The sequence below is a fragment of the Coenobita brevimanus genome, chromosome 27 (genome assembly GCF_032717465.1).
Source record: "Coenobita brevimanus isolate Jiangsu-jjx chromosome 27, ASM3271746v2, whole genome shotgun sequence".
Lineage (NCBI taxonomy): Eukaryota > Metazoa > Arthropoda > Malacostraca > Decapoda > Coenobitidae > Coenobita > Coenobita brevimanus.
Window position 1 is genome coordinate 27,562,882 of NC_136980.1, and position 12,997 is coordinate 27,575,878.

Here is a 12,997-nt window from a genome sequence, read left to right on the forward strand (position 1 = left end):
GTGTATCCAATATTAAGTTCTAGAATTTTAGGGTGTCATTCCAGTGGATGGGATTGGTTAAAGAGGGAGATTATTTTGAGGGTACTAGCACATAAGCCCAATTCCAGCTACACCCCCCTAGGGATCATCTCCTCCACCCACCTATGTTCTCCCATTGACCTCGTTTCATTCCATTAACCCATTTTCCTCCATGGACGTATCATTTCCCCTTAAACACATTTCTCTCCATTGCTTCAGGAAAGACTTAGTGGAGAGGTTGACTATTGCCTTTTGTAACCCCTGGCATGGATGGGCTTCTCACAGACCAAACGCAGTCGTATACAGGGAACTAAAATCTTCTAACAAGCGTGGGATTAATTTCAAGGATAATGGTAAAATCCGAGACAGTTTTTCTGGTCCAGGTAGTGTTGGTCCACTTGGTTACTCCGCGACAGAAGCGATGTGATTGGTGGCTGGATAGACCCCTCGCATCGACAGCACCCATGCCCACTGTCCGTCCACTTCTGACATTCGGGGAAACACCACTTGAAGCCCTCTTTTCACCGCTTTGAACTGCAGATAGAAGAGTGACGGATAGATAGATATAATAACAGTAGTAGTAGTAGTAATAGTAGTAGTTTCAGGCCAAAGCTAGTCTTCTCCAGTCCACCGTCCTCCTCTCAGGGGGTAGTGAGGGCACTGGGGGACGTCTGTATGACCGGCCCCGCCACCACGTGAAGGCATCCCTCTCCTGCACCCGAGTGATTAGACAACATGAAGTGTTATAAGCATGTTCACTACGAGGATGTCTGATGTCTTACTCTTCTTTTTCTCATACACACACACACACACACACACACACACAGAGGGATTCAATCTGGACGGACGTGTGACACCGGCCTCCGTACCAAATCATCACGGCCAGTGGCATTACCTAAATAGTATCTTTGTATGAGTCAAGCTCAGTACCAGGTTAGACTAAATGATTGTTCATTATAAAAAGGAAAAAAATAATAAGTTTAAACAAGACTTGTAAAAACAGGAAATAGAACCAAGACGAAAGAATACGCTGAGTCATCTCTGAGGTTTGTTTAGACTACAACAAGACGGAGATTGTAAGTATATGCTTTGCACTTTAAGTATTGCAAAATGGATACATACTTCAGTAAAACAAATTTGGAAAAGAAAAGGGATAAAGGTAAAAAGCAAAATGATGATTTCTACCAAGAACTGGAAGTAGAGACCCACAATAGACTGGTTGAACGTGTAAACAAACTAGAAATGTCTTTCAAAAATGAAATTGATGAAATAAAGAAGCAGATGCACTTGCAAAAGGAAGAAATAGAAAAACTAGGAAGGGAGGCCAACAAGAAAGACACAACCATCAGTGAACTAACCGTGGAATTGAGTACACTTAGGAAGAAAATGAGTGAAATGGCAAATACAGTAGTCAGTCACGAGAGTGTTATGGAAGAGTTCAAAAATGACACAGAAACAATTAGGCAAGTTAGCAGTCTTATTGACCAGAGCAGTGATATTGAGGAGAAGATAACACAAGTAAATGAAGCTGTGCAAAGCTATAAAAATGATGTAGAAACCACATGTGCTGAAATGGTGAAGGTAAAGAAAGACTTAGAAACAAGGGTGGAGGAAAAAAGCATTAAAAAGGAGGTGAAAAGAATAATCCAAAACAATCCAAAGTTAGTCAGAGATTCAGTAGAGATAAACAAATCAATAGTAATCACTGGTATAGAAGAGGATGAAGTTAAAAACAAGATCACAAGAGACAAAAAGGAGATGGCAAATGTAATGAGCTTACTGAAAGAAGTATCAGAGGAAATCTGTAGTAAAGACATAGAGGAACACAAAAGGTTAGGGAAATATGAGAAAAGCAAGACAAGACCTCTAAAGGTGACTTTCCAGAGTGTAAACACTGTGGAAGAGATACTAAAAAATGCAAAGAATCTTAAGGAAAAAGAGGAGTTCAAAAATGTATGGATAAAAAGATGCCTAACACAAGAGGAACTGGAATTACTGAAAGAGAAAAGGGAGGAAGCAAAAACAAAAAATGAGGGAAGATCAGAAGAGGAGAAGAAATTTTTTTTACAAAGTAATAGGATTGCAGGTACGAAAGTGGTACACAAGCAGGATGGAAGAAACAGGAGGAATGTAGTAGAACCATGTCATGACAAGTATATAAACAAGATGATAAAGTTGATGTACTCAAATGTGGATGGAATGGTATCTAAATTACTAGAGATGAATGATTATGTCAGAGAAAATGAACCACAAATAATATGCCTAACTGAAACAAAATTAACACCAAGGATATCCAATGACATACTAAACTTAGAGGAATACAATATATGGAGAAGAGACAGAAATTTAAAAAAAGGAGGAGGAATTATAATATTAACTAAGAAAAATCTAAAAGTCAAGGAAATAAAACTAGATATACCATCGCAAGTAGAACTGATTGCAGTAGAGATCGACACATCTGAAGGTAAAGTAATTGTAGCCAATTTGTACATGCCACCCAGATCAAACACATGGGAAAGAGACGAATATGAGGACCTGGCAGAGAGTACAATTCAGAGTATAAGATCATTGCTACATAAAATGGAAGAGAAATTGGAAAGAATTATACTAACTGGGGACTTCAATACAAATATAAATTGGAATACTCTAGATATAAATAGCCAAGAAAGCTGTTGGGACCAAAAGCTCCTGGATCTCGTACAAGAGTTTTTCTTAACGCAACATGTGAGGGAAACCATCAGAAAAAGAGGACTTGATGTACCTTCAGTGCTAGATCTAATATTTACTAGGCAAGAAAATGATATTGACAGTTTAATATATCACCCTCCACTCGGCAAAAGCGATCATGCAGTAGTAAATTATAACTTCAGGATAGCATATGACATAGTAAACAGCAATGACAGTTACAAAAAGAGCCTAAACTATAAAAAGGGAAATTATCAAGACCTAAAGAAGTATTTCTTAGAAGTTGTTTGGGAAAATGAGCTTAGAGGACAAGATTTAAATGCTGTATATAAAAAATTTGGTGAATTTTATGAAATAGGAGTCCAGAAGTATATCCCACAGCACAAAGAAGCAGATAAGAAAATACAGAAATGGTTCAATACAGAATGTAAAAAATCAAAAGAAAGAAGAGATTTGTTGTGGAATAGATACAGAAGACACAATAGTGAAAGGGCGTATAATAATTACAAACAGGCAAGAAACGACTATACAAGAATAAGGAGGGAAGCCCAAAAACAGTTTGAGGAGGATATAATAAATAAAAGTAGTGGTTTTGCTTCTGATATAGCTGTAAAACAGCTATATCAGAAGCAAAACCAAAGTAAAAGATATAATACAATCCATTACGGACGAGGGAATCACTTATAGGCTACACAAGAGAAAGATATTTGTGAAGCACTAAATAAGAATTTCCAATTAGTTTTTACAGAAGAAAAAAATTTTGAGAGGGACTATGTGGAACACGCATGTCCACACATACTACCAGATATACAAATAGCAGAAAAAGTAATACAGGAGGAGTTAAGTAGATTAGACAGAGGAAAAGCAAGTGGTCCTGATGAAATTTCATGTTGGGTATTACGAGAATGTGCAAAGGAGTTAAGTAAACCATTATTTTTAATTTTCAAGAAATCCTTGAGTCAAGGTAAACTACCTGATATTTGGAAAAAAGCAAATATTGTCCCCTTATTTAAGAAAGGAAATAGACAAAATCCACTCAACTACCGACCAGTATCACTGACCAGTGTTGTAAGCAAGGTATTAGAAAAACTTATAAGAAAAGCTTGGGTAAATCATCTAGAAGAACACAGTATGATAACAGAGAGACAGTTTGGTTTCAGAAAAGGAAAATCATGTGTTACTAATCTGTTGAGCTACTATGACAGAGTAACAAACACAATACAGGAAAGGGAAGGATGGGTGGACAGTATCTATTTAGATTTCAAGAAAGCTTTTGACACAGTACCACACCAACGACTTTTATGGAAACTGTACCATCAAGGAGGAATTCGAGGCAAACTGTTTTGTTGGATGCAAGACTTTCTCATAAAAAGAAAAATGAGGACAGAACTAAGAGGAAACTACTCATCATGGAAAGAAGTGACTAGTGGAGTACCACAGGGTTCAGTGCTGGCACCAATCATGTTTTTAGTGTATATAAATGATATAAACAGTAACACTGGAAATGAGAGCTATCTGAATATGTTTGCAGATGATGCAAAAATACAAAGGAGAATTACTAACACAGACTCTTGCAAAGAGCTACAAGAAGAATTAAATAAACTTCATGAATGGAGTAGCACATGGCAAATGGAATTCAATGTGGACAAGTGTCATGTAATCAAGTTTGGTAAAAGTGGAAAAAGACCTGATTGGGATTATAAGTTAGGAAATAAAACCCTATACATATCAGAAAGAGAGAAAGACCCAGGTGTGATTATCAATAACAGACTATCTCCGGCTGACCACATCAGCGAGAAGGTACGGAACATGTATACACTGCTTGCAAATATGAGAATAGCATTCACATACATAAATGAAGACATGCTAAGAAGGATAATAACATCGTTCATTAGACCAACCCTGGAATATGCATCAGTAGTCTGGAGTCCTCATCTCAAAAAGCACATAGACAAGATTGAAAAAGTTCAAAGGGTCGCTACAATGAATACCAAGCTTAAGGGACCTGAGCTACGAAGAAAGACTAAATAAACTGAATCTACCAACTTTACAGGAGAGAAGGAAAAGAGGTGACATGATAATGCTATATAAGTGCATATCAAGAAAGGAGAAAATAGACATAAATGATTACTTAACATATGGAGAAGCATCAGCAAGAGGACACTGCAAAAAACTGCATAAGAAGAGAGGTGATAAAGACGCAAGGAAATTCAGTTTCCCAAACAGAGCAATTGATCAATGGAATGCACTACCGAATGAAATAGTGTGTGCCAAAACAATTCACAAATTTAAGGATATGTACGATAAATATGGTTTAGGACACGGGACAGTACGAGCTTGACTCATTCCTGTAAAGATACAATTAGGTAAGAACAATTAGGTAAGAACACACACACACACACACACACACACACACACACACACACACACACACACGAGATTCTAACAAAGATGTCTTCGATTCAACCCTCCTTCAAACATCGCTCTCCGGCACAGTGGTAACGCTCTCGCTTAGCATCTGCTAAGACGGGGGTTCGCACCTTGGGCGAAAAATTTCACTGACGAAACGGATGGTCATTGTCCTCCTTGAGCAAGAGGATGGGTGTGTGCGTGTGTGAAGGTCAAGGCTTTGCCCTTAGATCGGACTATATGAGCTCTCAGCTCGCTTCCGAGAAGGTAAAATGCTGATGATCACAACCATCACGTGATGCTGACCGACCCGGTGAATTACACACACACACACACACACACACACACACCGACAAAACCTATATCGCCTCGCCTTGCTAAAAGCGGACGATAAAAATATACGGCGGCTGACATTCGGTCGTCTTTGATCAAAACTTCACCAAAAGTAAGGGAAATTACTAATTATTTTCCTTATTAATTGCAAAATCCAAACATAGTATTGTTCAGCAAGTACTTAACTTTACGTCAAAGCTATTATCACACGATATTTATCCATTTTTAAACACGATTTATTATAATACTACGAAAAATATCAATGTCAATATTTTAAACTTCCTCTCAGCCCCAAACTCGCAAATGGTCAATCATTTGAACGAGGGAAGGAAACAAGTGGGCGAGAACACTGCAGCCAGAGTTTGTTCCCCAGGTCAGCGAGTGGGTGGGGGGGAAGTAAGGCAGCCTCTAATAGTGCAATTTTGTGGAAATATAGAACGTGCAAATATGACCTATACCTCTACGTAGTCCATATTAAGAAATGATATGACCATGTGAAACAAATGTCAAAATTAACCAAAATCCTTTATTAATGTCAAAATACTCTTTTAAAAAAATACAATACTGAATTTTCTTTTTTTTAAGTAATACATTTGCTTTGGCATCCTTTAAATCAAGTCTTACCAAACCTGATTGACGTCTGAACTGTGTGTGTGTGTGTGTGTGTGTGTGTGTGTGTGTGTGTGTTGTCCACACACCTACACATCAGGTGCAACTTTATAAAGAGTATTATTTCTCTATCTATCTACCTGTGTATGTGACAGTGTATATGTATCCATTTAGAGTGTATATGTATACATATGTCTCCCTGTATATGTATATATGGATAGCATATATATGTGCATGTAGCGTATGTATATGTATGCACATCTGTACACATACCCATATCTTTATACATGCGTCCCTATCCTGTACATACAGTACATACAGTGCGTGAATATATACATGTATGTAGAGATATATACGTATATGTATGTGTGCATGTGTGCCTCTCTCTGCATACTTATGTACAGTCGTGGCCATAAATAATCACCTATACTCCTGTACCCCATGCCTCAGGCTGGCTCCTTTATGGAAGGCAAGTCACACTGGAGTAAGAGGGGCTGAGAGGGAGAGGCCAGAGAGAGAAGGGCAGGTGGGTGGGGGGACGAATGATGGTGCTTGGGTGGAGTGAGGGAGGGGAGGGAGGGTAGGCAGGGGAGGGAGATTGAAATGTGAAGTTGTGGCCACATAATTGTCTATTTTCTTTCATTCAGGGCATCATATAAAGGAGTTACTATTCCGTAGATAAAGCTGCATTACACCTTGTATAGCGGCGTCAGATAACAAGCTTTAGATAGGTGGTGATATCAAGGACTGGCTCGTGAGAGAAGTATACTGACGTGACAGATCAAATATTAGTGCAGAGCCATCGAGATTGAGTTGGGCCCAGATTGTCAACACGTGGATAAGGCAACCATAGTCCCGCCTTAAGGCGGGACAGTCTCGCTTTTTTTTTTTTTTTTTTTTTTTCATCTGTCCCGCTTTTTAATTGTGAGTAAAACGTCCTGCTTTTTTGTGCAAATTATCTAAAATATCGCGCTTTTAGAAAATTTTTATTGCATTAGATATAACCTTGTTTTATGAAATTATGATGAATTAGTAAAATTATGCCTAATCCAAACCAAATGAAATACCGAATTGTTAATATAAAATCTGTAATACTAACTGGTAACTATGGTCGGCCCATTCACCGTACCGTACTGTATATTGGTCATTGGAGTTCGTTTGAGACATTAGTGTTTAATTAGCAGCCTCAGGGTGAGGTGTTGTGTAGCAGCCGTCGCTGTCACTCGCATTTAAGTCAGTGTCTCTCTCTCTCTCTCTCTCTCTCTCTCTCTCTCTCTCTCACTCTCTCTCTCTCTCTCTATTTATATATATATATATATACACACACACATGATAATGTCCCGCTTTTAGCTCCAATAAATCTGGCCACCTTATGCGTGGAAGCCAGAGAACGAGAGGACACGGGTCCGCCTCCTCCAGCACACCAAAGACGAGTGGGAGCTGTTCAGACGAAACCAGGTAACCATTCACAACATTGTTTCCCCGGTGCCGCGAAGCCTGCATGAGGTTTTTAAGACAGGAGGCCACTGGACTACTTACTAAGGCTTTCCTGGTTGCTTTGGCTTGACCAGCGTCGGTAAACATTGACACAGATATACTTTGGGAGTTTGGGAAGGATATTGTTTCATTTTCCCTCTAACAGGTAATGAGAGATACAGTTACTATATCCACCCATGAGCACAGACATCAAATTTATTTACCTTTTATGCACATTTATTTTAAATAGCCTTTTCATATAGAGATGTCATTAAATAATTATTGAATTGACATGAGGGTGACTGTATAGAGGGAGTGTATACCGCGAGGGTGATCATATTTACTGTGGACACAGCCATGTCAAAGGTTGCATATAATATTTAGTTACAAAAATTAATTACATGTAAGGGTAGAGGACGTTTCTTACACAAACATTACGGAAGTCAAAGCCATCCAGATTCCATTCTGCGTCTGAAGTCAAAATACACGGATAAACACAAATATCTGGCTCCGCACAAATGTTGATGTCACGTCAGTATACTTCTCTCACGAGCCAGTCCTTGATATCACCACCTATCTAAAGCTTGTTATCTGACGCCGCTATACAAGGTGTAATGCAGCTTTATCTACCGAATATTAACTCCTTTATATGATGCCCTGAATGAAAGAAAATAGACAATTATGTGGCCACAACTTCACATTTCATTCTCCCTCCCCTGCCTTCCCTCCCTCCCCTCCCTCACTCCACCCAAGCACCATCATTCGTCCCCCCACCCACCTGCCCTTCTCTCTCTGGCCTCTCCCTCTCAGCCCCTCTTACTCCAGTGTGACTTGCCTTCCATAAAGGAGCCAGCCTGAGGCATGGGGTACAGGAGTATAGGTGATTATTTATGGCCACGACTGTACATATGTGTGTGTTACTGTATCCCATTGCTCATTCCTAAATTTGTAATGCTAGTTACTACAACTTTGTACCATGTATGTGTCATTGTATCTCTGTGTTCAATACTGTGCTTGTACTGTTAATGACTTCTATACCTTTTATGCCATATATATTTAATGTAACACTTTGCTCTCACGCACCCCTCCCTGCTTGACCTTCAGCGACAGTGTTCCCCAGAGTGTTGGGGCTTGTACTGAGTGGTATATAAAGAACCTCATTAAAAAATAAACGATGGTGTCTGGTTTCATTATGTAATAATGCCGTGCACCTCTCGGCGTCACCCAGCATATAGGCCCATGGGGTACTGTGGGCTATAATATCGATCCTCTTTTTGGTCGAACAATTATGACTCCTATACCATATTACCTGTAGCTTATTGGGTTTTCGAAGATACAGTCATTAAGGTTCAAAAGTAATTGCTCTTCACCTCGTTGTTTTTCGACAGGAGGCTGAGTTGATATTAGTGTCCCTAAAAGTACTTCCACACATCCCTTGACGTCACCCGGCAGTGAGGGAACGGCTCATTTTTAAGAATTTTTAGTGAGGCCGCACAAGGGAAGTGGGTATCTGTGCTTATTTTAGGCATTTTTTGGTAAGGTCATGTAAGGAAATCAAGTAACGCAGCTCATTTTAAGCATTTTTGGTGAAGCTGCACAAGGGAAGTGGGTAATTTTGCTCATTTTAGGGATTTCTGGTAAGGCCGCATAAAGGCAGTGAGTTGGGGCTGCACACTGAACCCTAATCGGACACAGAGTCGTATTCCAAGTGGCTGAAGATTGCGTTACACCTCTTACGTAGCGACATTGAGAGAGAGAGAGAGAGAGAGAGAGAGAGTACAAATACCTGTAGAGCACCCTGATATCCCAGCATTGAGATGTGCGTGAACAATGTGGGTACTGCAGATGGCCGAACAGATCCCAACACCAGCACATCACCTGGAGGCCACGTCAGCACTATAGCGTACGCGGTGCCTTCCTTCTGAGTGTACCTGCAATGGAAGGTACGTTAAGAGTCGACGGTACAAAGGAGCACAAAGGAAAGCAAACAGCAACAGATCTATGAGTTCGTTAAGGGGCGTTTGTTATACTGTGAGTTATAGCTATATTGAAAGATAGTAACGTGTCAGATGTAGTCAGATTGGTGGGTTGATTCGACTACAGTATACCCTTTTTACTCTAACGTGGCCTAAAATTGCCATTTGTCCACCTTGAATGCTAAGTTGTAACAAGGGATTAACACTAGAATATGCTGCTAGTCACGAAGAAGGGCCATATAAAGGATGTAAAGCCGTAGTACTGTCTTTTTCTGCCACTGAGCTACCGGAAAGAGACTGTAAAAGAACGAAAATCTGAATCAAGTTAAAGTAAAAAAATTTTGAACTATAACTTAATGACAAAGGATAAAAAGGCCATAACTCGAAGGTCAGGTGTCATCAGATTGGTGTCTTGATTTGACTAGTAACGACGGAGACTCATACGTACCTAAGGCCCATTGAATTTCCAGCAGCAGCGACTATTTATGTTATAAGCATGGTCCAGTTCCGCCAGGTGATAAAAAATACTGTAGTTGACATACGAGATTTCTCAACAGTTCTTACAGCTACATATTCGCTTGTAGGGTATTTATAATATTTCTGATATCGACATAGTTTGCATCCACAGCACACAAAGGGTATATGAGTTTAATGTGCAAAATAAACCTGCAAAATATACAGTATGTTATGAGAAGCTGGACATGACACACTATCACCCATATATATTTTAGGAGCAGATGGACATTGCAAACCCTCACTCTTTACACATTCTAGGAGAGGAAGCACATTACTCCATAAATTTTCATATTTGTTTCAGAGTAAACTTGTAATGATAGAAGGCCATTGCACCGTCTCGCACATACATACTTTCGTCTAGTTGCTTTAATATCTTGTGTTTCTAAAGTCTCTAAATCTATCCTAAACGGGCAGATTTTGACGCAATTTTCCTTCCATAACCTTCTTTCTGACCGCCAGTACGAGTTTCGCCAGGGACGCTTCACTGGCGAACTCTCTCTAAGCTATTTGTTCATCTGATTCTTAGTTATCCTTCTTTCAGGACTGGCGAAACGGTTGGCACTGTACTTGTAACGTCAAAAGCTTTCGACCGCATCTGGCACAGTTTTTAAATTTCATATTGTCCCCTTGCTGTTTCTGTTCTTCCATCTGCGTCTTAATCTCAAGCTTCCTTTTTGGTTGTTCTATAGCTGCTGTTGTAGACAGCTACTGTTTCTTTTCCAAATCTGTCAGCAGTGTCCTCAGGGTTCTGTCCTGTCACCAACCTTCTTCCTTCTATTCGTCTATGATCTGAACTGCACACCTAACCCTATTCACTTGTATGCTGACGACTCCACCCTTCACATATCTGCCCACTACTCTCAGCATCCATCACAGTAGTTACTTAAGTATTCACAGGATGGGGCTATGGCACATATAATTTATGATCTGGGCATCATTTCTGATTCGGGTAAAAAATAATATTGTTTTTATCATCATCATCATCAGCATCAGCAGGTGAGGAGTAGCAACTTCCAGACAGCCCAAATTTACCCAGTCCAATGGGCCACGCTTCCATGCACTCATCACTCAAGCCCCCAGAATCCTGGCTCTATCGGATACGCCAAAAACATTCACCGCGTTCTGTGGCTTCACATAAACGTATCCGACTGAGTCAATCCAGACGCTGCTACATTAAAAAGGGGTGCCAAATGCCTGATCATGCCTTCTCCTCACAACATTCATCCATCCAGCTCGACCTCTTGTCAGTTCCCTAGCCTCATTGACTTCCAAACCTCTCTTCCTCACACACTCATCCACCATATCCCTCCGCCTTCTCCTTGGCCTACCTCGCCTCCTTCCTCCTTCAAATGTGCTCAGATATACCTTTTTCACCACTCTATTGTTATCCATTCTCTCCACATGACCAAACCATCTCAGTACACTCCCTTCGATTCTGGTGTCCACCGACTTCCTCACTCCTGTCCACCCTCTGTACTCCTCATACATTCCTTAGCAGTCCCATCTCCACTGCTTTTACTCTTGACTTTTCATTTTCATGCCACACCGTAGTCTCACATCCATATGTTAAAGTTGGCACTAACACTTTTTCAAGTAAGCCTCGTGCAGCTGCAACACTCAAGCCTATGTTTCTTATCAAGACCTTCATTGCACCAGCTACTTTTCTTCCTTGGGTCACTCTACTTTCCACTTCTTTTGCATATTTTCCTCTCTTTTCTATCACTGTACCCACGTATTTGAACTCTCTCACCAATTCCAGTCTTTCTCCATTCATTGTAACGTCACACTGGGTCATCTTCTCTCTCAATAACCATCACTTTACTCTGTTCTACATTTACTTTCAAGGCACGACGCTCACACACATCAGCATAACTCTGCACTAGCCTACCAAGTTCTTGTCCGGTACTTGCAAGCAGTTCTGCATCATCAGCATACAACAAATTTGAGATATTCTATCCATCACCATTCATTACCAACGCCATCCCTCTCTCCATTACTTGTGTTTTTACTTCTCTTATCACCCCATCCATATGTATATTGAACAACCATGGGGACATCACACAGCCTTGTCGCACGCCCACACCAATTGTGAACCATTCACTTAGATGCCCATTAACCCTGACACATGCTTCACTACCATAATAAAGATTCTTGACAGCACCTAGCAGCTTACCATCTACATCGTACATGCGCAAAACTTTCCACAATCCTTCCCTGTCCACTTTGTCGTATGCTTTTTCCAGATCCATGAATGCCATAAACACCTTATGGCCCTTCTCACAAGCCTACAGTACTCTGCTATCTGTCTCACTGCACATATTTGATCCACACATCCTCTGCCACTCCTAAAGCCACCCTGTTCGTCACTCATTAGGACTTCTGATATCTTTCCTACTTTCTCCATAATAATTCTACTATATACCTCCCCTACCACACTTAATAAACTTATGCCACGATAATTCTTGCATTCACGTCGGCCACCTTTATTTTTGTACAGGGGTACAATCACAGCCTTTTTCCACTCTGCAGGCACAGTTTCACTCATCCATGCCTTCTTACATATCTCCAACAAGCACTTCATTCCACTCTCTGCACTACACTTAATCATCTCTGCATACACCTCAACAACCCCAGCTGCTTTCCCATTTTTCAGCCGCTTCACAGCACTCTTCACCTGTGTGAGTGTCACGTCTCCTGGCACTGCATTCCTTCTCTGCACATCCCCCAAACCAATCATGTTTACAGCCGCTTGGCTCTCTCTATTCCCATTCATCAGGCTTTCAAAATATTCTTTCCATCTGGTCCTGACTTCATCCCCATGGGTTAGTAATCTACCACCTACGTCCTTCACATCGTCACATTTCTTTCCGCTTTCACTTCTACATTTCTGCACCTCTTTCCAGAATAACTTCCTGTTTTCAGAGTAGTTCGCATTCATTTTTCTTCCTAGATCATCATTTACCTCCTCCTTTTTC

General features: G+C 40.4%; 1 protein-coding gene across 1 annotated transcript in view; it reads right to left on the bottom strand.

Moving 5' to 3' along the window:
* Window positions 1-420: 420 nt before the first annotated feature.
* The window catches only part of LOC145394521 (alpha-L-fucosidase-like), a 55,124-nt gene continuing 42,547 nt past the window's right edge, over window positions 421-12,997 (bottom strand). Inside the window, exons 6-7 of the mRNA XM_080268361.1 lie at window positions 9,317-9,461; window positions 421-552 (exon numbers count right to left, since the gene is read on the bottom strand). Coding sequence (XP_080124487.1) covers window positions 421-552; window positions 9,317-9,461 — 277 coding nt within the window. The remainder of the gene's footprint in view (window positions 553-9,316; window positions 9,462-12,997) is intronic.